The sequence below is a fragment of the Rhineura floridana genome, chromosome 8, assembly GCF_030035675.1.
Source record: "Rhineura floridana isolate rRhiFlo1 chromosome 8, rRhiFlo1.hap2, whole genome shotgun sequence".
NCBI classification, from domain to species: Eukaryota; Metazoa; Chordata; class Lepidosauria; order Squamata; family Rhineuridae; genus Rhineura; species Rhineura floridana.
The window spans coordinates 55,904,927-55,929,264 of record NC_084487.1 but is presented as its reverse complement, the minus strand read 5'-3'; the positions used below and the strand labels follow the sequence as shown (position 1 = coordinate 55,929,264).

The 24,338-nt window shown below is 40.6% G+C and overlaps 1 protein-coding gene across 2 annotated transcripts in view; it reads right to left on the bottom strand.

Annotated features, from left to right (window-relative positions):
* Nucleotides 1-274: 274 nt before the first annotated feature.
* Nucleotides 275-24,338, bottom strand: part of FGD6 (FYVE, RhoGEF and PH domain containing 6) — a 68,660-nt gene continuing 44,596 nt past the window's right edge. For both annotated transcript variants that reach the window (XM_061639538.1, XM_061639539.1), the window contains exons 9-21: nucleotides 17,316-17,366; nucleotides 15,956-16,014; nucleotides 14,591-14,662; nucleotides 13,638-13,706; nucleotides 12,703-12,786; nucleotides 9,734-9,813; nucleotides 8,947-9,049; nucleotides 7,462-7,608; nucleotides 7,005-7,107; nucleotides 6,007-6,137; nucleotides 2,132-2,260; nucleotides 1,140-1,288; nucleotides 275-550 (exon numbers count right to left, since the gene is read on the bottom strand). In XM_061639538.1, coding sequence (XP_061495522.1) covers nucleotides 514-550; nucleotides 1,140-1,288; nucleotides 2,132-2,260; nucleotides 6,007-6,137; nucleotides 7,005-7,107; nucleotides 7,462-7,608; nucleotides 8,947-9,049; nucleotides 9,734-9,813; nucleotides 12,703-12,786; nucleotides 13,638-13,706; nucleotides 14,591-14,662; nucleotides 15,956-16,014; nucleotides 17,316-17,366 — 1,214 coding nt within the window. In that variant the 3' untranslated portion in view covers nucleotides 275-513. The remainder of the gene's footprint in view (nucleotides 551-1,139; nucleotides 1,289-2,131; nucleotides 2,261-6,006; nucleotides 6,138-7,004; nucleotides 7,108-7,461; nucleotides 7,609-8,946; nucleotides 9,050-9,733; nucleotides 9,814-12,702; nucleotides 12,787-13,637; nucleotides 13,707-14,590; nucleotides 14,663-15,955; nucleotides 16,015-17,315; nucleotides 17,367-24,338) is intronic.

The window sequence follows — 24,338 nt, the reverse complement described above, 5'->3', positions numbered from 1 at the left end:
TGAATACACTTTGCCTTGAGAGACATAGGACAGCACTTCAGCCAAATTATCAAAGATTAAAAAGAAACACAAGTAGAGGCCTAAGGCCTGCTGAAAGGCCTTAGCTCCTTAAATTTTCCAAAAGCAAAATTAACAGCAAGCCTAAAGTTGTGCCAATAGCAATGCTGCAGTAAACCAAGGAACAATGACTTGTTACAGCTTCCCAACAAACATAATTCCCTAAGGTCAAGGGCACTTTGGAATTCAATGTGAATTTCAGAAATGATTCTGACCATTAAGTAAAACATTGGCTGAGTTTAATAAATAACACTTTTTGTATGACAAAAAAGATAAGCATATACATTTCTTTAAAAATGATTATGCTTGAATAAGAAGAGAAACAAGGTCTCTTAATGCCAAGGAACAAGCCAGCTTTCTTAGATTGATGTTTCAAAATGTGATGATTCTTCAACAAATGGAACCATAGTATTCACTTTGTCATTTGTCATTTTTCCTTTAAACAAAGCAAACCTGCTACAATATTGTGGCTTCCTGAAAAGCTTCTATCCACCTGTTTGAAAAAGAAAAACATTTAATATATTTTGAGCAAATAGAATGGTTTTCAGAGTTTGCAAAACTGAAAACTTTCAACTCAGTTTGTCACACTATTCATAAAATACCACATTTCTAGTCATTATTAAATAGCTTTTATAATCCTGAATCAAAAGTGCAAAGGACCAGGAGACTAGCACCAAAATATATTTTGGATAGTATGCAATTCTTAAAGAAGCACTCTGCTTGCTGAGATCCACTGAACAAGCCAAGGGAGAACAAAGCTTTCTCTGCCTTTCTGCTGTACTTTTGCAGAGGCAGCAAGGCTCTGCTTGTTCCTTCTGCAAAAGCTCAGTGCAAAATGGAATCTTCCTCCTTTCCTTATTTTTCTGCAGTTCATGAGAGGGATCTCCATGGGTGTGTGGGGAGGGGGGGGAGTCTTTGTAAGAGGATTTGTGGAACCTATTCTATGACTGAAATGGACAAGTCAATCATACCAGTACAACTACAAAACTACAGATATAGTAAATTCCCTAAAAAAAAGTTGCACAAAGTGTTGAGTTTTTTTATTAGCATGATGCTTAATTTTTTAAAAAATGCCCACTTACTTTTGTGTTGAATGGGAGTCATCTGCTTTGAATATGTAAAATAATGTATTCTTGTGAAACAAATGGAAAACCTTAGATTCCACGTGTTCATCTTTGACTTCAGCAACTGTAAATCCCAATAAAGGCTGGCTCTCCAAAGCTGCTACATCCTAATTTTACAAAGAAATCCAGAATTACACTTGGCTTTCCTATAAATGTAATTGAGGAGAGGGGGGAAGGGCCATAGCTCAGCAGCAGAGAATCTGCTTTGCGTGCAGAAGGTCCCAGGTTCAATTCCCACCATCTCCAGTTAGGGCTGAGAGAGAACTCTGCTTGAAACCCTGAAAAGCCTCTGCGTCAGTGTAGACAGTACTGAGCAAGATGGACTAATGATCTGATTCAGTAAAAGGTTCCTATGTTCCTACAAAAGTGTTTCCTGCAACATCAAGGCAGCCCCAAATCCATGGGTTGTTCCTAATATTTCTTCTGTCAACACAAATGAACCCTTGGATTCAACACCCTGTTTGCATTAATTTATTTTGCTTCTTGTTTATTTAATAAATCTCTTTTCTGTTCTCCAAGAGAAAACTGGAGCAGTTCAAAACCAAACCCATTTTTCAGACCTCTGTCATCAGTGATCAGTAGCAGACGGGGCATGGTGAAGAACTACAGAAACACCCTCCTGACACGAGCATCACTGCAGTTTACCTAGATGAAACTGGAGCAGGACATAGCAGTGGCAAAGTTGGGATGGCACACATGCAACAAACAGAGCCAATCCAGTGCTTCTGCCAGTGTGTCCACACATCCCCGACTTTGCCACTGCTCTGCTCCACCCAAGTAAGCTGCAGCAGCACCAGTGTTGGGAGGCAGCTCTACTACATCACCCTGGCCACTACTGTCAGTAACTTCCTTAAAGCCACTGTCTGAATAGGCCTTTGGACCCCACTCCAACATTTCATATACTCAACCATGCAGTGTTCTACATTAAATTACAAGTTTTTAGTTCTCACCTCACTAGCAGCATATGTGTATAGCACCTTATTTTTTATAACAAACCACAGATGTTTCCATGGTTTTTTGCTGCCCTTTGATCTGTATAAGTAGCCACTCATTGAAGAATCTTCTGTATTTGCAGATACCTAAAAATTAAAACAAATTTGGAACTTGTAAGAGTGCACGAGATTGATGTTCCTGCCACCCCAACTAATGTTCCTGCCACTCCAATGTGCTTCATCTACCTGAAAGTATTGGTACCAAACACCTTTATTATAATCCTACTAAAAAGGACTGAAATAATATCAAGTTATACATGAGGCAAACAATATGCAACATTTTCTAACTGACAAAAAACCAGAACTCTCACAATAAGTTGTTAGCTGTTGGTAACTTGTGCTGTGTCTTCCAGGACTAGTTATAACCCTTTCAGCACTCAGCTCAGAGTGGAATGGAACTTCCCACCAGCTAAAATACAGCAGTAACAGTCTCAGTGCAAACTAAGAGTTGGCAATGGCGAATAATCCAACTCTTCCTCACTCCCATTGAAGCAGCTCGGAAGGAGGGAAGATATGCTTTGAAATGAAAGGTGGAATACAAATAATTTTAAACAAACACACAAATAAAAGATGTAGGGAGACAAAACACATGAGTGAGAAAAGGGAGTCTATCAAGAAGAATCCACATCTTGTTGCACCGTCTACTCCCTTTACAACAGGGTGGGAAGGGTAGAGTAATTTTGCAATTTATTAAGGTAAATTGAGATATATTCCCAAACCCACATTTTGCTCAAATGTTGCAGCTGAGAAATTACAGACAAAGGGGGGTGTTTGACCTATCCCACACCGCCCAATTCTCCCTTGTAAATTATTTCAATTATCCCTTTTAAATTAGCTCCAAAACGTTTTCTCCCCAAAATGGGCTTACTTCCAGTTTTTCAGTCCAACAATGGGCAAGTAAACATATTATTACAACTGCCTGGTGGGAATAGACACCATTCCCTTCTAGGGATTCTCCTGTGCAAAGGCTACCATCACCCACATTTACACACTGCAAGGGAAACATGGGGTTGAGAACCCCATGTTCTTCTCATAGTATTTACTTCTACCTTAAGACCAGGGCACACTGGGGAAAGAGGAAATAATATGCAGCAAGGGAATGCACTACCTAAAATAGGAAAGGGCTATGAAGAAGAGGTTATAAGTTATTTCAAAGGGGAGTCATTTGGACCTCCAGGTCCCATTCCCTGTGGGTCTATTTAAACATAAATGGCCAAACTGCTGTACAAATGCACCCATAGATTTATGGCTGCTCTTATCTTTGTTGTAGTTGTATGTTCTGTATATGCTGCATGCTCTGTATGTGTGTGCAACATTAGTGAACAACATAGAACATAATGCAGACATTCTTCCACTCCACACAATGAATGGGCTATGCAGGCCACAGATAAAGGTTAGAATGGTGTTCCTGCAATAGGTGTTTGTAATGTCACAAGGAGAGTTCCAAATCATGAAATTGTTTTAACTTTTTCATTTTTGCTGCTCTTTAGTGACCTGAGATTACTGCTGTCTAAAACAATTCTATTAACTGTAAAAGCCAAGGATGATTGAGTTCGATTAGTATGAACAGTTAGGACATTAAGGAGAAGAAAAGCTGTCTGTGTATGTGGATTAAATGCTCGTCTTACTCAGAGTAGACCCACTGAAGTTAATGGACATGATTAACAGGTTCATTAATTTCAATAGGTCTACTCTGAGTAGTACATAGTTGAATACTACCCATAATCTCAAATGAGCACAGTGCAAGTAATGTCAGGTATATCAGCTGACAGAAAGTGTTATACAAGAAAAGATATTTTAATTAATATTTTCCATTAGGCACGTTTTCCTATATTTTAGTCTACAATAATGAGATTAAAGGACCATAGAGAGCAGCTTTAAATACACCTTTCTAAAAACCGAACTGCAGCTTTAAACTAAATTTTAAATAGAGTTCAATGTGAACAACACTGATGAAAGCACCTCCTACTGTTTTCAGCAGGCCATAAGAATGATAATGAGGCTAAAACTATTAAAAAAGAAAGAAAATTTTCAAATAAAACACACTACGACTTTTCTAGATGGGGGTGTTTACAGCATGAATAATTAATTGGCACTAGGAGAGCCTCCTAGAGACAGCTGAGCCAAACTAAAACTCTTCTGTGTAAATGATCTGTCTAAACAGCATATCAAAGGTACTGCATCTTTTCCAGGTTACACACACATATCTGGAATTAAAATAAATCCAAACTATAGGGAGTGCTAAAAAGGTTTCATACAGCAACAGCTGGAATATGAACACATTTAAGTTACATAAATAATTTGTTTGCCTCAGGCCATCTGCAGTTTCTTTGGCAAGAAGACAAGGAGAGAAAGCTGCTTAGAACTAATGGCGATTCTAGGAATGTTTTACAACAATATATGCAAAAACATCCTATGTTACCACTACAAATATTCAACAGAAATGTGACAGAACATTCCAAAATAGCAATATCCAGAAATACATTTTAAATTTGCACGGTTAATAAAACATTGCCCATTTTTAAATTTAGGTATTGCATGAACATATGTCCATAAAATCATAAACTTTATGGAAGCCTCACTCCCTATCAATAGTCCCCTTCTATAACTCGCCTGTTCTCCCAAACGGTCTCCTGAGCAGCCTTTTTTACTTTGGGAATGCTACATTGTGACAACGTTCCACATGGTACATTAGAAAATTAGAATGACTACTGGAAGTCTGGAACATGACTGGCTTCTTGTAGCACAGGTACACTGACCAATAATGATCAAGGTAAGTAGTGGGGGAGGTAACAGGGGCAAGCTTGTTTCCACTCTTTTGCCTGGTGACCAAAATGGCAAAGAGCGTGCAAGAGTACTTCATGGGAGCTTGTCAGTATCTCCATGCTCAAGTCATTGTTATATCATACATTGCTAGGAGCTTGAGAAATATAAGGGCCATGTTTCTACATGCTAAGCTATAGGCTCACACATACCCCACTACTTCCTCCACATGGCCCAGAGAAGGATTTTTGCTGAATTCTGTTCAACTTTGAAAGGATCTCAGTTTAGCATTGGCAGCCCTGGTTTGTACCTGGCTTAAAATTAACTAGTCAGTTTCATGATAAATCAGCTTCAAACCATGAATTATGATGCTGACTTATTACAATTAGCCACAGAATCCCTGATATGTACATAACATTAACCACAGATTCTTTAAAAGTATAATGAAACTAATCAGATGTTTTTCTCTGGATTACAGGAAGAAGAGATATGGGGGGAGTGTGCACTAATTGTTGGCTGCAGAGCCTGCCTTGTCCTGAGATCCTGAAAAGGCAAGAGCTGCTTCTGGCTTCTCATCTTTGTAGCACTGCCTCAATTTTCAGTGGTGATGGTGGTGGTAAAACAGAAAGAAAATGAACATGGTGATCACTGGCAACAGTGCCAGAAATTGTACCAACTACAGGCACAGCATGGCTTCAGTGTATTTGGCCCCATGTTAAGAAGTAAAGTATGAACGGCCCCAAGGGATGCAGGTTTCATTCTGCTATGCTTCCCATAATTCAAATTTTTTAGCGATGGGATTGGAGGCAAGTAGCACAAGGCAGTATTTTTATTTGGGGCAGAGAGGGAAAATGTTAGTGGCAGGGGCTGTACCAATGGAGTAGCATAGTGCTAATTAGTCCCCAACCATACCTAATTAAGTAGCTTGACTATCTGGCTCCCATTATAAGTCAGCACTAAAAAAATGCCCCTCAAATAGATTTTCCCTTCTAAAAGTAGTTTACTAAAGATTAGCAATAAATCTGCTAATAAACACATATTATATAATGCTAAGAATATGTAACACATACTTCCTTGAGAGCAGCTGGGATCTTTTTTTGCTTTCTTCCAGATGGGATACTGTGAAACACTGTAGACAAGGCACTAGATGGAGATCTGTGATTTACTGGAGACCCATTTTTAGGAGGAGTTCCCATTTTATCTGAAATGGAGACAGTTACACTTTGGTGCTTTATACAAATGGAAAGCTGAATTTAAAGTTACTTGTTTGTTAATTGAAAGATTTAAATACACACCATCTGTCCACCCTGAAAGTTTTGTCATAAAAAACACCTTTTAGTTCTCCTGTTCTATTTGTACACATGGGAGCAGTTTTGAATGTAATGTAATGTATGCCACCCTTACCACAAGATATGCCTTACTTGTGAACACAGCTGGCATTGATGGGGGTAAAAAATTTGTGGGTGACGATTAAAACAATGTTCAAGTCTCTTGCAAAACTGCATTAAAATGGATTTAAGTTTTTATTAACAATGATATCCATATCAACTCAACTGTAAAGTACAATTCAAATTAACTAATGTGCTTATGGAGCCAGTGTGGTGTAGTGGTTAAGGTGCTGTACTACAACCTGGAAGACCAGAGTTCGAATCCCCACATAGCCATGAAGCTCACTGGATGACCTTGGGCCAGTCACTGCCTCTCAGCCTTATGAAAACCCTATTCATAGGGTCGCTGTAAGTCCAAATCGACTTGAAAGCAGTACATTTACATTTTAATGTGCTTATGTAAAATATTTACAAGAGTAGCATAACAAGAAAAATGTTTAATCTGAAAGGTATATTTTCACCTGGATAACTGCAATGTTAAAAGCTAAAATGTTTGTTACAACACTGGATTATTATTTTCCTATTTAATTCTGTTATATTTAATTCTCAAAGAACTGTGCCACTATAGATGATACTAAAATAAAGATTGTTCTGTCCTAAGGAATTATGCAAAGATGTCTGAAGCAAAAATAAAGGTAGCAAAAATAGAAAAGCCGGGCTAGACAAACTTTTTCCCTTACCCTGTTTTTGTAGTTCTTTAAAGCAATGATCACATACTCTTGCAGGGTGATGTTTCATATAGTCTAACCCATGCTTATTTGATGAACAAGCTTGGCAGATTATCTGGTAAAAAAGAAACATTAAATATTAAAGGCCTATCTAGTCCAGCATTGTGCCCTCACAGTGACCAATCAGATGCCTACAGGAAGCCCACAAGTGGGACATAAGCACAGTAACACTCTCCCCACGCAGGCTCTCTAGCAAGTGGTATTTAGAGGCATACCACCTCCAACGTGTGAAGTAATATATAGCCACCATGAATTTGTCACAGTCTGAGTGCTACATAGCAAATACCACTGTATTTCAGCATAAACTTCTCAGAACTGCAATACTTTATTAATAGACTGCACAGCAGCCGAGTCCAATCACTGAATATTTTGATTAATAGCTACAATATAGCTATGAAAGGTTTCCAACCTTCCCACATGCTCTGCAGTGGTGCCTTCTCCATGTTAGAGTGAATTCACTAGTACAGATCATACACATAGTAGCTCTAGTATCAGGAATCCAGATTGGAGCCTTTGATCCTATAGGGCTATCTTCTGCCTCTTTTTCTGAATCTGCCTGAGGGAGAGAAAAGGGGCAACTGAAGCATGAAAATCACACTATCGCAGATTTAAAGAAACAACCACTGTGGCATTTCATGATTTTCTATATATACATTAAAACTCTTTGCCAATCAATGGAATCAACAGAATTATTTTAAAGAGCTGCAGTTCCAGGAGCACAATTTCAGTGTGTATTTTGGGGGTGGGGGGAGAAAGATAGGCAAAGCTTTCACTAGGGGAGGAGTTCATTTGGCCCTCTTGCATATATTCAAGATTAAACTGCAAAAAGAAAGAAAGAAGGAAGGAAAGAAAGCTGCATGTTTTAAGAGCATTTCTTGTGATAATTATACTATAGAGCAGGGGTGGGGAACTGGGTCTTGCCAGTGCCACTGGCACTGCCAGACCCTGAAGAAGAATAATGTCCATTTACAGGTGCAATCTGAATCTAAACCACAGCTGAAAACAGACAAAGTGGGGTTTGCTGACAGCAAATCCTATTAGCTGCACTGGGGACTCCTTCATGCAACCAGTCTCACTGGAGCTCGCTGTCAGTGCTGATCAGGTGATTGGTGTTGTCAGCAAGCCCCACTTGTAAAGTAACAACTGGGAGCTCACTTTAAACTCCCAATTGTCCCTTCGTAGCCACAACCTTACCTACCCCATACCTGATGTCACAGGTAGGTGCAGTTTGGAAAATAAGGTCTTGCAGGCCAAATAAAGACCCATGTAACTAAGCCTGGAGGCCAGAGCATCCTCACCTCTGCTACAGAGTTTCAGCTAAACATTAAGATAAGCTTCTTAATTCCTACAGCAGTTTGGCAATGGATCCAACTACTTGGTAGGGTAGTGGGCTCTCCCTCACTGAAGATCTTCAAGCAGAAGCTGGAGTGTCATCTGTTGGGAATGCTCTAGCTCTGGAGTTTCTGCATCAAGCATGGGGATGGACTTCGATGACCTACAAGGAACCCCTTCAACTCAGATCTCCTCTGAGGAAGAGCCCACCACTCTACTAGGTAAATGATTCAATTAGTGAACTGCCTTTACCATTAAGAAGTTTCTCCCAATGTACAACTGAAAAAATCATTCTCCGGAAGTATGTTTACAATATAATGGTTGTCAACACAGGATAAGCCATCAGCCTTTTCTCCAATATTAACACTTGTGCCTTTGGCATGCACAACCAACATATGGGCCCAAATAACAAAAATCATCTTTCATTGTGCAGAACCAGCAGTTTGGACCAGAACTCCAGCTGTTTCTGAGAAATAGTCATATAATGTGGTCTAAAACAGATGGAGTGGGAAACTAAGAAAAATATGCAGGCATTCTCTAACAAATTAAAAAGAGAACCTACCTCTTCCAGACTTTTACTGGGGTTAAAAGTGATTCGTTTCTTTGTATATTCTTCAATTGATCTAGAGATGGCTTCTAACCATTCATCTCTTTCTGTGGCAGAACTATTGAGGGTGAAGCACAAAGTTTATTATTTATTTAAAAGCATTTAAATATCACACAGCATTTCAAAAATCTCTAAGCAATGTGCAGTCTGAAAAACAATATAGCCATAAAACATTAAAACAAAAACACAACCTAACATCAACAGAGTAGCAATATAAAAACACATAAAAGCATATAAAAGTGAATAAAACAAATTCAGAGGATTCACATATGTAAAACAGAATCCAATCTTATGGGTCAACAAAAGCCTGGGAAAAAGACAGGTCTTCACAAGAAGTGTGAAGCAACTGATGGTTGCTGGTGCACATATGGCAGAGGGAAGGGCATTCCACAGTACAGGGGCCACCTGCAGAAAATGCCTGTTTTTGGGTTACCACCCTATGATATTCTGTAAAATGTCGTGCCACCAGTAGAATTTCCCCAGATGATCAAAGTGATATTACAGGTGTATACAGAGGGAGGCGGTTTTTCAGACAACCTGGTCCCAAGTTGTTCAGGGTCTTCTATGTTCACAACCAGACCATGAGCATGGCCTGTTAGCAGATGGTTAAGCAACTCACACACAGAGTAACTAAACAGCTTTTCCATTTATAAAAACATTTAACTATGCAATAATTATTGAGGGAGAACAATAAGTAATACTTTATTATCCAAGTATATATAATTTTGTGCCTAAGGCATACCTTGCTGACAGAATGAAAGATCGCTCTACACTTTCTATGTTCAGTTCATTCTGGTAAGCTTCGTGGGTTGGCTTTCTAACCTGAGATGGAAGCAGAATGAATAATCCAGTTGTAAAACAAGAAAAACAAGTGTTCTGTCATCTTGTCATCTCAAAGACTTAGCAAAAGAAAACAAGCATGACAGACCAACACGGTACATTCAGAAACCAGACACTACAAGGCAGCAGACAATTGCAATATACAGAAAAAAGTAACATTTCCAGGAGAAAAAGTAGCTTTTAATCTTGGGAGACAACATACTGCAACAATGTAAATCATTGACCTGGCTTGCATGTCACACTAAGCCAAACCACAGGTAATGTGTGGGCTCCAAGAAAGATTATGGCCGCTTTGCTCCTCCCTGGTCTGTGTTGAGTTAAGCCAAGGCTTGGCTTAGTATGTCATCCGAACCTAGACTCATAATTTAGCTCTCTCCAAACTAACCATGAACTGTAAACCAATTAACATTTTTGGTTACAGTGTATGGTTAGTCTGGAGAAAGCTAAATCACAAGCCCAGGTTTGGCTATGGCTTAACTCAGTGTGGCATAGCAGCAAAACAGCTGGGGAGAAACAAAATCACCATGATCGCTGCCATGACAGTCTGCACATTCTTAAGTCATGATTTAGCTTAGTATGATGTGCAAACCACTATTGTTTTTTCAGAGGGTGGTGGCTTGTAACAAGGCCTTCTCTGGTGACCTCAGGTCTATAGAATGTCCTTCCCTCCAAGGCCAATTTTGCACAGCATGTCTTTTGTTGGCAACTAAAGACATACCTCTTTGGCAAGGCCTTTGTGGAAATATGAGGCTGTGGTGATTGTATCATTTGAAGGTAAGTTGCCTCCTTCAGTTGAATGCTGTTTTAAATTGTTTTGATCATGAAGTTAAAAGGTTTTACAATATCATCTATTTTAAAATTGATGTTAAATTGTTTTATCTAGGTATGTGCCCTGCCCTGGAACTATTAGTGAAGGATTGGTTATAAATGTTGCACAACATCAAAAACATTTTCTTCTTAGAAATACAAAAGCTTCTTACAGACTATAACAAATCCAGTTGAGGTTTCCAATGCTATGTCTGGTGTAGTGTTATGGGAGCATTAATAGTTGATGAAGTCTGATGATGTGGACAGGATACTTACAGAGGTGCATCTGGCCACATGCCCTCTGAACCCTTGTCCTTCCTGGCTAATTAAAATCAGCCAGAGTGGGGTGGCCAGGTGGGTCCAGGTGCTATGAATGGGATGATGCCTTAAAGAGGCAGTCGTGTGGCTCCTCCTTCAAAAGTCCACTCTGACCCCATGTTGTGTAATAACTTCTAGCCAGTTGCCAATGGAGAGGGTGGCGGCAGAACAACTTCACGTATTCCTGGATACTGATTATCTGGATCCTCTTCAGTCAGGGTTTAGGCCTGGTTTTGGGCCTCAGTAGCCCTGATGGATGATGTGTATCAGGAGAGGATCAGGGGGAATGTGACCCTGTTTCTCCCTCTTTCAGCAGCTTTTGATACCGTCCTGGATTTGGTATCCTCCTGGATCAACTGAGTGGGATGATTATCAGAGGCACTGTACTAAAGTGGTTCTATTCCTCCCTATGCAATCAAGTTAGAGAATAACCTTGGGGGAGTACTCTTTGACCTCCTTGAACTTTTGGGGTTATGAAGCTGTTGGGAGTGGTTGTTAGGAGTTTTGGAGCATAGAGCCATCAGTACACTGATGACACGCTGTTCTATTTCTTCATACCATCTGAATCAGGAGAGGCTGTACAAACCCTAGATTTAATACAGTGGTGGACTGGATGAGGGCCAATAAACAGTCTGAATTCTGGGAAGACAGAGACTCTGTAGGTAGGTGGTTCCTGTGTCCAGAAGATAGGCCAGATGCCTCTTTTGGATGGGGCTGTACTCCCTCTAAATGAGGAGGTATGTAGCTTGGGGCACACTCCTTGATACATTTTTGCCATTATAGACCCAGGTGACCTTAGTGGCTAGGGAATGCCTTCTACTAGATTTGTCTAATATGTCACCTATGGCTGTATCTAGATTGGGATAACTTGGCCACTGGTCCATGCACTGGCAACCTTGAGACTGGGTTACTGCAATACACTCTATGTGGGGCTGCCCTTGGGCTGGTCCAGAAGCTCCAGCTGGTGCAGAATGTAATGGCTGGACTGCTGATGAGGGCATGGGACACCTTTGCTAAAACACCAACACTGGCTGCCTATAGGCTACTGGACCAGGTTCAATAATCTTGTACCAAGCCCCAAACAACTTGGGTCCAAGATACCTTAAGGGCCAGCTGAGCCTTCATATCTTAGCTCAATCAATGAGGAGTGCTGTTACTTGTCCCCCCCTGTTATAGCAGCCCAACTGGGCTTACCCAGAAGTCAGGCATTCAGTGTCTTCAGTCCCATGCTGTGAAACATTCTTCCAGCAAAAATTAGACAGGCATCCTCAATTTTGACTTTTAGGTGTCTCAAATATTTTTTATACCAAGAGGCCTATGCAGCTGATTGTTGTGTGTGTTTTTAAAGATTGTTTATGTTACAGTACACTGCCCTGATGTGTTGTGAGAGGGTAGTATAGAAAGACCTTTTATGAATAGATAAACTCCACACAATATACTTATATATCAGTAATGAAAAGTTTTTCTGCTGCTATAGAATAGTCTGTGTCTTAGCACACTTTAAAATGTGTGTTACAGGTGATCTTGGTGCAGGAGTTCAGGTTATATGCAACAAAACTTTTAAGCTCTTAATGTATATTGGTTTTTTATTGTTTGGTACTTACACTCTACTGTTTTTGTGATTTTATTGTATTTTATCCTATGTTGTGCACCGCCCTGAGAGCCTTCGGGCTGTGGGCGGTATATAAATTGAACGAAATAAATAAATAAATAAAACATGATATGGCAGAAATTCAATCCACTCACTTTCATTCCAGCCAGTGACAGCATGTTGTTGAGTTTATACATTCCAGATTGTACAGGAGTTGTATACAACAGAGCATCATTAAACTGAAATATAAATATTTTTAAAATGTAATTGAAATTACATTTAACATACAGGAAATGTATACACTTCAGATACTAACTTCCACTTAACACAGGGCAGGGTGCAGAAGGCCAACTCTGCCCTCTCCCTTCCACACACCCCATGCTGAGCCCACAACAATGTGCTGTGGCCAGGCATATAAACCGAAGTTTGTGCTCTGCTAGGAACAACCTTTTCCTCTTCAGGTCCCCATGTGTAGGCTACTCAAAACAAGGTTTTCAATAAGTTCCATGCCTGCAAAGGAGGCAAGATTAAGATCAAAATCCATTGGGACCTATGATTATTATGGTGTTAATGTTAGTACTGGGTAATATATGGAGACAGCAATGTTGGGTTCATGAAGCTTAACAGAATTCATATCTGGCAAATATAAATATTAGAACATGCTTTTGCAGTATGTTTCCTTAATGTGCAAGAAGCAAATTTTACACAATTCCTCTAGGATAATTTTTTTAAAAAACAACAACAACTCATGACTATAGCTAAATGCTAACTACAGGTTTTGATTGTATTTGATCATGGACGTTGGTGCATCTGAGAAAGTCGCTGCTTTTGCAAGAACTGGACTCCAACTCAGAGCAGAACATTTTTCAAAAAGAAAAAGGCTACATAAAGCTCAGCAATACCCAGAGGGAAAGGATGCCCGAATTCATAAAACTATGGTGAAAAGGAAACAGTAGTATAAACTGAAATATAAATTATTCAAAACCATTAGCTGGAGTTGCTGGTTTTCTAAAAAAATGTAGTGGGGACAGACTGCACCATTATAAATTACTCTAGCATTAGGCATGTAAAAACATTTATGGCATCTTACCAAAAAAAACATTCGCGGCTGCATAACCTTCCTGGACAGTTTCATCAGTGTTCCTTCTTTCAAAAAGACCTGGACATTCAAGAAAACAAATTTAGAAGTCAGCTGCTGAAAGTATAAACTGCCTAAAAGAGTGAGCACGAGCTTCTGTTTTTGAGAAGTGTTATGAACATACTAGCCCAGAGTCCAGTAAGACAATGGCTGATGGAGACAAAGGAGGCGAATGTCAATCGCTCAAGGGAGGAGACAGAATGGCCAGAAGAGGAATAACTACTTTTAGCACTAACCTCTGTAAGTCAAGAGAGAATGGGGCACACTGATTTTGCACTGAGGCAGTGTGACAATGTGGGCTGGGGGGTGAGGGGAGAAGCTGAATTTCAAACATTAAAGTTTAGCTAAACCAACAGAAAGAGGAAGATTAGGCAAACCCCAGGTTGGGTTGGTCTAAGCCATTATTTCCCAATATGGTGTTGTCCAGATGTCTTGGACTACAACTCCCATCCGCCCCAGCCAACATGATGGAAGTCATAGTTGAAAACATCCGCAGGGCACCAGGTTGAGGAAGGCTGGTCTAAGCAGACCTCCACAGAGCACCAGAAACTGGAATAATGGACTTCTCTTCTCCCCACCATAGGAGTTAGTGGAATTGTTTTTGTAGAGACAGTAGTTACTCTCATAGCTGGAGGTGGCTGATGAGTCAAGGAAAAACCTAGATCTCTCCTCTTGCTTTTAGAACTATGACCCGTAGATAGGGTTACCATCATTTTTTCATTTCAAAAAGAGTACATTTGGCTTCGATAAGTGAAAAGTAAGAGTATGCTGTTGCACCATCTCAAAAAGGGTACATGTACTCTTAAAAGAGTACGGTTGGTAACCCTACCCGTAGGTGGGTCATCAAAGTGGCCTTCATGGACTAAGTTTTTTATAAATTTCTTTGTGCTTGTTGGTGAACTTACCCTTCCTGGCTGTACAATCTCATTATGGCCATTTAAGCTGTACTGTATTTGCATAAGCTTCTGAAAGTTATCCTAGAGGGTGGGGAAACAAAGTTCTTGTAAACAAATGGATGAAAAGTTTCATACAAAGGTATTAGGGGAAAGAATCTTTTCCAAACACCAGAAAGCCACATTGGTGGCTCCCTCAAATTGGCTTCAGAAGTGTTTCATCTGTTGAAGTCAATCATACTTCCACCTTCTTTGAAGTGTACCAATAAAAACCACTCAGATCAGAAAAGGAGGATTTGCTGAAGTGTGAAATGCAGAATTAAAGAAGTCAAACACTGGAAATTTAAGAGGGCTTGAAATGGCAGGCTTAGTTCTACACACAGGCCGCCACAACCCCCATCATCCCTAACATTCTCTCCTAAGGTATCCAGATACTCAGTAGCTGGAAAGGGAAAACACTTTTTAGCAGAACTCTATGTTTAGTGAAAGTGGGTGAGAGTTTGGGGCCTGCTGCTATATCTAGGCCTAAGCACACCTTACTTTACATGTGTGGCTCGAAGTGACATTGGATTTTTTTTAAAAAAAGAAATTTAACACCAAGCAGGGGAAGGGCAATCTGGAACAGATTTGCTACACATGGAAAGGTGAGGTTCAACCCTTACTTCTCTTATCATTATTCAGAAAAAAGTCCTCCTCTGTGCATAGCAAATAATAATAGTAAAAATCTTCCATGGACACCAACAGAATGTTTTTGCTATGACTACCGCACTCGCAAGGAGGACATTCCCCCCCCCAAAAAAAAGAATTGCAGCAGGAGAGGCAAAATGTACCTCCCCTGTGTGCTGTGGTCCTGATCCATAACAGGGCCTCCACACTTTTTTTTTGTTTTTAAAGAAACATTGCTATTGCTTCAAGTAATCCATTTAAAGCCATTTAATTAGGTCCTCTATCTGTAGACCTACAAGCTTTCAAACAAAATACAACTCCAAATGTGTCACAGCTACAACTGGTGTCTGCAAAGTGGGGTATACTAGAATAAGCTATAATATTCTACAATAAAAGTGCTAGAATTGTTTTCAACACCACAATGCTGCTGGATTTATAGTTTGAAAACATAAAGACGTTCCTTTCAACAAGTCTTCTTTAATCCAATTGGTATCTGTATTGAATTTGATCTGATTTTATGTACTCCTGTTTTAAACTATACATGCATGTGTGTATTTGTTTTTATATACATATAATTGTTTTAACTGTTTTATGTATGTTTTTATATAATGTTTATATATGTCTATTATATTGTAAATCACTTCAGAATGCCTCATGGGAGGCAATTCAGAAATGAAATAATCAAAATAAGCTTCCGCAACAGATACTTACTCCCTGTTTCATGATATCATTGGCGTGGTTGGCCACTTCTATCACAACAGCAAGAGCATCTTAAAAGCAAAACAGTATATTTCATTAGATTGACTATGTGGGTCAGTATTAAAACAAATACATTTGTTCAGCGGAAAGGACACTGTAGAACAAATCACTAACAGCAGCTGAAGGAAAAGGAAAATCTATATAGCGTCATCAATGTGGCACTTCACAAAGTAGATATCAGAAAGACAAGAATGCATGAGATTTCAACCATTCTAATTGTGAGGATACGAAGCTTACTTTATTGATATACTAGAGGCAACTAACAGCCATCGGACCACATTAGGCCTGGTGAAGCATCCAGCCATATCAACCCAAATAGAAGTTCCCCACCTGCCTCAACACTCCCACAAGCTTGCCTATATAAATATCCTCACAAAAGTCAGCTTCACACACCAGTTCAAAAAGAAACAGGTAATCGCTTGTGTAGTTTATGTGCAGCCACTCACATGGATTGTTCCCAAACTTCTCCCCTCTGCCTCACAAATGTAACATAGCACCAGTTCTGCTGAGTAAAGCAGAAAGCTGCTCAAGTATAGGAGGGATAGACCTCCATGGAAAGTTTTGTGGATGGCAGAGTATCTCCTGTAAGAGGGGAACTACCCGATGTGGAGGAAGAGCCCTCTCAAGAGATATTGCCTCTCCCTAGATGATGTATCTAGAGATCTACTAGACATTGCTTTGTTCACATACTAAGCTTATTAGTTGCTTGAATGTAATCAAAGCATCCTGCGTGGTGGAACTTGTGCAGCCTTAGAGTTGCTTTCAGACCAATTGCCAGAATAAGACCACCCCTTTTTCTTTTTGCCAACCCATGCATGGCTTTCTTTGGACAGCTTTTGCAGGGATCTCTGCCCCAGATTTACCCCCACACACACCCTGATTTTTGTCACCTGACTTGAAAGAGGTCACATCCTCTGACCTCTCACAAATATTAAACATTTTTAAATTCCAAACTATGCAGCACAGAGATTACCAGCAACTCTGTTGTAGAGCGTCGACACTAGCCATACTTGTAGAAGCTATTTTGACAACAGGTTTGCACGTGAGTGAGGAGATACCTGCCAATTTCCCTTCCCCAGAAGTCTCCCATGCCACTTCTCATGCTGCTCTAGAGAAGTCCCCCAACACTCAGAGCAGACTGGCAAGGGGCTGCTGGAGGAGTGTGTCATGAAACTGTGAATGACCTTCCAGACACCCTACCCCTAACTCTAGATCCAACTCTGTGGTAATACTGCCAATCAAAATGTCACACAAACCAAAGTTCAAGAAGATTTATATTTTTCATTGGAGACATAACTGTAAAAGCAATTACCCTGAGTATCTCTGAAGTCAGCTGAATCTTCTAAAAGGTTCTTTAAATAATCTATATAAAGAGAAACATCATTAAGGAAGACTGCACAGAATGAAGTTATTACAATGATGCATCACAGCCCACTGTGATATCTAAAGTACTCTACAACAGAATATTAGTGACATACTTAGTTTGAAAATAAGAAAAGCAGTATTGGACATACCAAACCTGCATTTATATAAACTATGGAATTCACTCCCACAAGAGGCGGTGATGGCAAACAACTTGGATGGATTTAAAAAAGGATTAGACAAATTCATGGAGGAAAAGGCTATCAATGGCTACAAGCCATGATGGCTATGCTCTGCCTCCATAGGTAGAGGTAGTATACTTCCAAATATCAGTTGCTGGAAACTGCAGGAGGGGAGTGTGCTCTTTGCACTCTGGTCTTGCTTGTGGGCTACCTATGGGCAACTGATTGGCCACTGTGAGAACAGGATACTAGACTAGATGGGCCATTGGCCTAATTCAGCAGACTCTTCTTATGTTTTTAGGTCAAACATTCCAAAAAGCTGAGATTTTTACTAATTTGTTCTCTTATATTTATTGCTTTTGTCATAGAACCCAAGGAGACATACCTTTAGTTCCCAGACAATTACCCATCTAGACACTGACCAGACCCAGACTCACATAGCTTCAGGAAGACAGTGGCCTCATGAGTCTTCACAACACACTTCCAAGACCATATTATATATGAAGATCTTTTGCCCCATTTAAATGTGGGACTTGAGAAGTGGTTCATTTTGACTAGACAATACCCTCAAATACAGTAACCATGTGCTCTATTTATGCTGCTGATGTGGTGTTTGAAACCTACACATGATACCAAGGTCTGCATCACCACAATCCTATATAACCTGAACAACTATAGACCTGTGGCGAATGTTCCGTTCTTGGGCAAGGTGCTGGAACGGGTGGTTGCCGGCCAGCTCCAGGGGCTCTTGGATGACACTGATTATCTTGATCCATTTCAATCCGGTTTTAGGCCCGGTTTTGGCACTGAAACGGCCTTGGTCGCCCTGTATGATGACCTTTGTCGGGAGAGGGACAGGGGGAGTGTGACTCTGTTGATTCTCCTTGATCTCTCAGCTGCTTTTGATACCATCGACCATGGTATCCTTCTGGGAAGGCTCACGGAGTTGGGAGTAGGGGGTACTGCCTGGCAGTGGCTCCGCTCCTACTTGGTGGGTCGTCAACAGAAGGTAGTGCTTGGGGAACATTGCTCGATACCCTGGACTCTCCATTGTGGAGTCCCGCAGGGATCGGTACTGTCCCCCATGCTTTTTAACATCTACATGAAGCCGCTGGGTGCGGTCATCAGGAATTTTGGGGTGCGTTGCCATCAGTACGCTGATGACACGCAGCTCTATTTCTCCTTTTCATCCTCTTCAGGTGAGGCCGTTAACATGCTAAACCGTTGCCTGGCCACGATAATGGACTGGATGGGAGCTAACAGACTGAAGCTCAATCCAGACAAGACTGAGACGCTGTTGGTGAGTGCCTTCTCTGCCCAGATGGTGGATGTTCATCCTGTTCTTGATGGGGTTACACTCCCCTTGAAGGAACAGGTTCGTAGCTTGGGAGTTCTCTTCGATCCTTCCTTGTCACTTGAGGCCCAGGTGGCCTCGGTGGCACGGAATGCTTTTTACCATCTTCGTTTGGTAGCCCAGCTACGTCCCTATCTGGACAGTGACGACCTCGCCTCAGTTGTTCATGCTCTGGTAACTTCTAGACTAGACTACTGCAATGCGCTCTACGTTGGGCTGCCCTTGAAGACTGTTCGGAAACTACAGTTAGTCCAGAATGCAGCGGCCAGATTGTTGACGCGGACCAGAAGGTCCGCTCATATAACACCTGTTCTGGCCCGTCTGCACTGGCTTCCTATTTGTTTCCGGGCTAGATTCAAAGTGCTGGTTCTGACCTATAAAGCCCTACACGGCATGGGGCCACAATACCTCGTGGAACGCCTCTCCCAATATGAACCTACCCGTACACTGCGCTCAACATCTAAGGCCCTTCTCCGAGTGCCATCCCATCGAGAAGCTCGGAGGGCAGTGACCAGAACTAGGGCCTTTTCCGTGGTGGCTCCCGAACTGTGGAACAGCCTCTTCGATGAGGTGCGCCTGGCGCCAACGCTACTATCTTTTCGGTGTCAGGTGAAAACCTTTTTATACTCCCAGGCATTTTAAAGTGTGTTTTAATAGCATTTTCATCATTATTTTGTATTCTGGATGTTGTTTGGTTCTTTTATTGTTTGTTGTTTTGTTTCTTGATTCATTGTATTTATTGTATTCATATATTGTGCTTGTTTTTATCTTTCTGTACACCGCCCAGAGAGCCTTCAGGCTTAGGGCGGTATATAAATTAAATTAAATAAATAAATAAATATATGCTTACTCAGAAGTAATCTCTGCTGCGTTCAGTGGGGCTTGCTCCCTAGCAAATGGCGTTTTCTCAGAAGCCCTGTCTCAACATAATTCTACAGGATGTTTAGCAAAAAAACTACACACTGATTTGGTTTATGAGCAATTTTGGCCACTAGATGGCCCAGTAGAACCATAAAACTATTCCAGCGCCAAAAGATTGTAATCTGTTGTTATATGCTTTCAAGTTGATTACGACTTATGGCGACCCTATGAAAGTCCTCAAACCCACTGACTTCAAAGGGACTTAAAAATGCTTACTACAGCGGGATTGTGCTCTGTTATTGTGCATCTAAACACTCTGGTCTACAGACTTTCTCCATGTACCATTTCTAGGAGAAGTGCATTATGCATATACTCGGGGGAGAGCATTCTCTGTGGTGGCACCCCATCTGTGGAATGCCCTGCTAAGGGAAAAATACCTGGTGCTGACACTGTATTGTTTTTGGTGCCAAGTTAAATTCTTTTTATTTCCCAAGCATTTAAAATTATGGTGTTTTTAGCTAACTGAATAGTTTTATTCCTCTCAGCTTTATTGCACTGGTGGTTAGGTTTTATATTATATTCAGAGATTTAAAATTCATATGCATGGTGCCCTGAAATCTAATTTTGGATGAAAGTACAGTTTATGAATTCTTAAAAATAAATGCAGCATACTTTTCCCAGAAGAGGGTACTTGCTCTCTTTTCCCAGCCAGCAGAAACAACAGGCGAGGTCAATCTGAACAGCACCACATCTGCCTGGCTGGATTTCAGCTCCCAAAACTGTAGCTGAAAGCTATATAAAAGCGTATGGCACTTTTGTATGGCTACCAGAATGACCCAAGCAGCTCTGGACTGAATGGGCAGAATAGACACTCTTAATTCTGAAAGATGGCTAAAACCAACAAAATAAAAAAACCATTTATGTCCTATCTTTCTTTCATCAGGAATTCATGGTAATGTGGCATGGGATTTCCAGGTAGTGTCCCATCTAAGCACTGAGGAGACCTAGACCTGCTTAAGCTTTAGCAAGATGGCTGTATATGAGCCCTCAGACCATCCCACCAAGACTGAGCATGCTCTACTCCAGCAACCACCCTTCAATAATTTCTCTGCTAGCCTGGAGATTATTAACAGCAATAGTCTGATCAATCTTTCTGCCTGCATGTCCATGCAGATTTCTCACAGAGGAGTGATTATTCCCGAGTGGTTTTCTGAGTTTACAGTACAGTATTAGCACCCATTTCCTTCAACCACAGGCACTAACCACAATTTTATCTTCAGACTTAGATTTTTCACATCCACCCAAGACTGTAGGAAAAGCAGTGATGTGGGGCAAAATTACACATAGTTCTTTCTAGGCAAACTCAGTTTTTTGCAGCAGTGAAAGAAATCTTGCAATAGATGGGGACAGGAGAGCAGTGAACGTTTTTCTGGCAAACAAACCGCACTAGAGAAGGATGCAACAAATAACAACTGTCCATAACAGTGAGGAAGGCCTAAAGGATATGAGTAAACGGAAAGAAGGGAAAGAAAAACGATCCACTCAGGACAGAGGAAGACGTATTCATTTTGCTGCAGTAGCAATCAGGAATTAAGCTGAGCTAGGGCTGCCCAGAGTGCAACACTATTAGAGGTTTTCCATGTTTTAGAGAAGAGCCCTGATCTATGTAAAAATACTATGTATAAGATTGCCTCTTGTGTACTGCACCAAGTATCACTTTCACCACTAGTCACCATAATCTACCCCACACATGGGAGACAAGGGAGAAAGGCTTCAAATTTAAGACACTTTGAGCCCCAGAATGCCCATGTTATAAGTCCACCGCTGCAGTTGATTCTTTTTTCATTTTAGATGGTTGCTAAAATGTTTGCACCCATAAATCTTTGCATTATGATTATCATGCCGCATATTTACTTTATTATTTACAACACCATGATAACTTTACAAGTGATTCACAAAACACCTTGGCCCCCACTTCCTTCCAACATCTAGCTTCTTGCCCCCCCATCTTCCAATGTTTAGCTTGAATGAACTCATATTCTAGTATTAAGAGGGAAGAAAATCTCTCTAGCCACAATTTCCTGCATAACTTCATACATCTCTATCACACACCCTCCTCGCTTTTTTTTAAGCCACAAACTATGTGACCTCTTCTCACAGAGGAGTTGCTCAGGCCCCTTGCTCATTTTGGTTGCCTTTTTCTGCGTCTTCAAGACCGTCTGATATGAGTGGACTCTCACCCATAAAAAAACTATGCTGCAATCAGTTTGTTGGCGTTTTCAGTGTCACAGGACTGTCATGAGTTAATGGTTAATTTTCAACAATGGTATATATTAGGGGTTCTCAGACTGTGGTCTATGAACACCAGTAGTTTGAAAGCTGCATTCAGGTGGTCTGTGACATGTCCACATTAAAAATTCATAACTGATTTTTATTTGTATTTTATTGCTTCTTTTATTCTTATATTGTATTTTATTGTATTTCAAATTGAATTCTATAAAACACAAAAAGCAAAAGAAACAATACAAATAAAATTGAAAATCATCCTACATCTAGCACACCATATTACAATTGCTACAATAGGTGGAAAAATCACTGAGTGGTCCGCCAAGCCTCTCAGCAATTTTCAAGTGATCTGTGGGGGGGAAAGTTTGGGAATCATTGGTATACTCCAATTCTAAAAAATAAAATAAGAAATATAAAAACACTACTGACTGCAAAAATGTGCTTCTGATTTTCACTGCCCCAGACAGGTCATTTGTTCCATCCCAAACCAGAGGCCAATTCAGTACGGTTATTTAAATGTCAATACTTTTCCCCTGGGAATAGTTTGATACAGAATAAAACTTGTCATTTTCTCCTTTGTGGTCACATGTGCTCCCAATTCTGTGCTCTGTACAACAAGGGAGACTTTATGCCTACAAGAATCAAACTGGAATTAGCTGACAGGTGCAGGCCACAATAGTGCATCCAATAAGGTATATTTAAATCCTATTGATTTCAGTGGGATTAGAGTAAGAGTAACTGGTGTCATGACATAGAGAGTATTTCAAAGCTCCAAGAGTTTCCTGCATTTATCTAGAAACCAATGTGTCCACTCAACAGGGATTCCATATTGTCCATGGGGATGCAGAAGCTCCAGTGTGCACAGAGATGTATTATGTGTGTTGCCTATGGGTTGGATCCAGACTACCTGGTGAAGGACATCAGGGCTGAAGAGGTGGTGTTTATTGATTCCTGCTTCTCCCTGCAGTGCCCTGTGCTCCTGAAAACCTGATCCAGAGAATCAGGGGACCCCTCCAGAACACTGGGGGAATTGGTGCTGTGGACTGCAGGGGAAGGGGGAATAATAAAAAAATGGCTCTTTCAGCAAGAGCCTCCAATGGATCTCAGTCCCTTCCAAGAACAGAAAATGGATCCAACCCAGTATATATAAAAGAGTCAAGAGAAGGTATATCACTTTTCTGTAACAAGCCATATATGGGGGTGGGGGGAGAGGGCAAATTGGTGTGCAGTTCTCTCTCAGATCAGAGTAATTAGGATAACTGCTGGTTTATTTATTCATAGTTTTGAAGATTCATATGAGGAATCATTTAATAAAAAGAATGCTTAGAATACACAACTCACTGAAGAGCAACTGTCATGCGAGACACAACCAGCGGTGAAATTATTTCCTTCTGCATTTCGCTCCATGGTCTCTTAAAAAGTTTACCAAAGGCTAACAGCAACAATATCAAGCCCAACATTTAGAGCTCCTTACTTGCCAATGCACTTACATGATATAAGAAAAATAAAACAGAGTAAGGAAATCTGAATAATATGGAATTTACTAATTCAGCATAAATCGTATTCTGTGCAGCTTTGGCAATAATTTTGACATTTCTGCAGAAAAACCTACAGAAATAAAGCAATAAATAAAAAGGCTTTCATTTCAGAGAAGACAGATTCATGCAGCCAAATGTTGCCTACTATCAACAAATGTGTGGAATATTGAATTACTACTAGCAGATAGTAGTAGATCCTCCGTGGCACAGAGTGGTAAGCAGCAGTAACGCAGCCGAAGCTCTGCTCACGGCCAGAGTTCGATTCCAACGAAAGGAGGAAGTCGAATCTCCGGTAAAAGGGGTCGAGGTCCACTCAGCCTTCCATCAATCCGTGGTCGGTAAAATGAGTACCCGACATATGCTGGGGGGTAAAGAAAGGCCGGGGAAGGAACTGGCAATCCCACCCCATATATATGGTCTGCCTAGTAAACGTCGCAAGACGTCACCCTAAGAGTTGGAAATGACTCGCACTACAAGTGCGGGGACACCTTTACCTTACTAGCAGATTAGCTCCTCCCCCATTATTTATTATGAATACAATCATACAGAAGTATTACACAGCTGGATGGAAGCAGCAAAGCAGTAGCTGAAAGAACAAAAATACCATAGCAGAACCTTATTCTAATGCATGCAATTCATATCCCCTCTCGATAGTATGCAAACGAGATTAACAGTTTAGTATTTTGTCATTGTCCCTTTCCATTTTCTCTTTCCCCTGTTTAAATCAAGGATGGACCTGTGCTGGATTACAA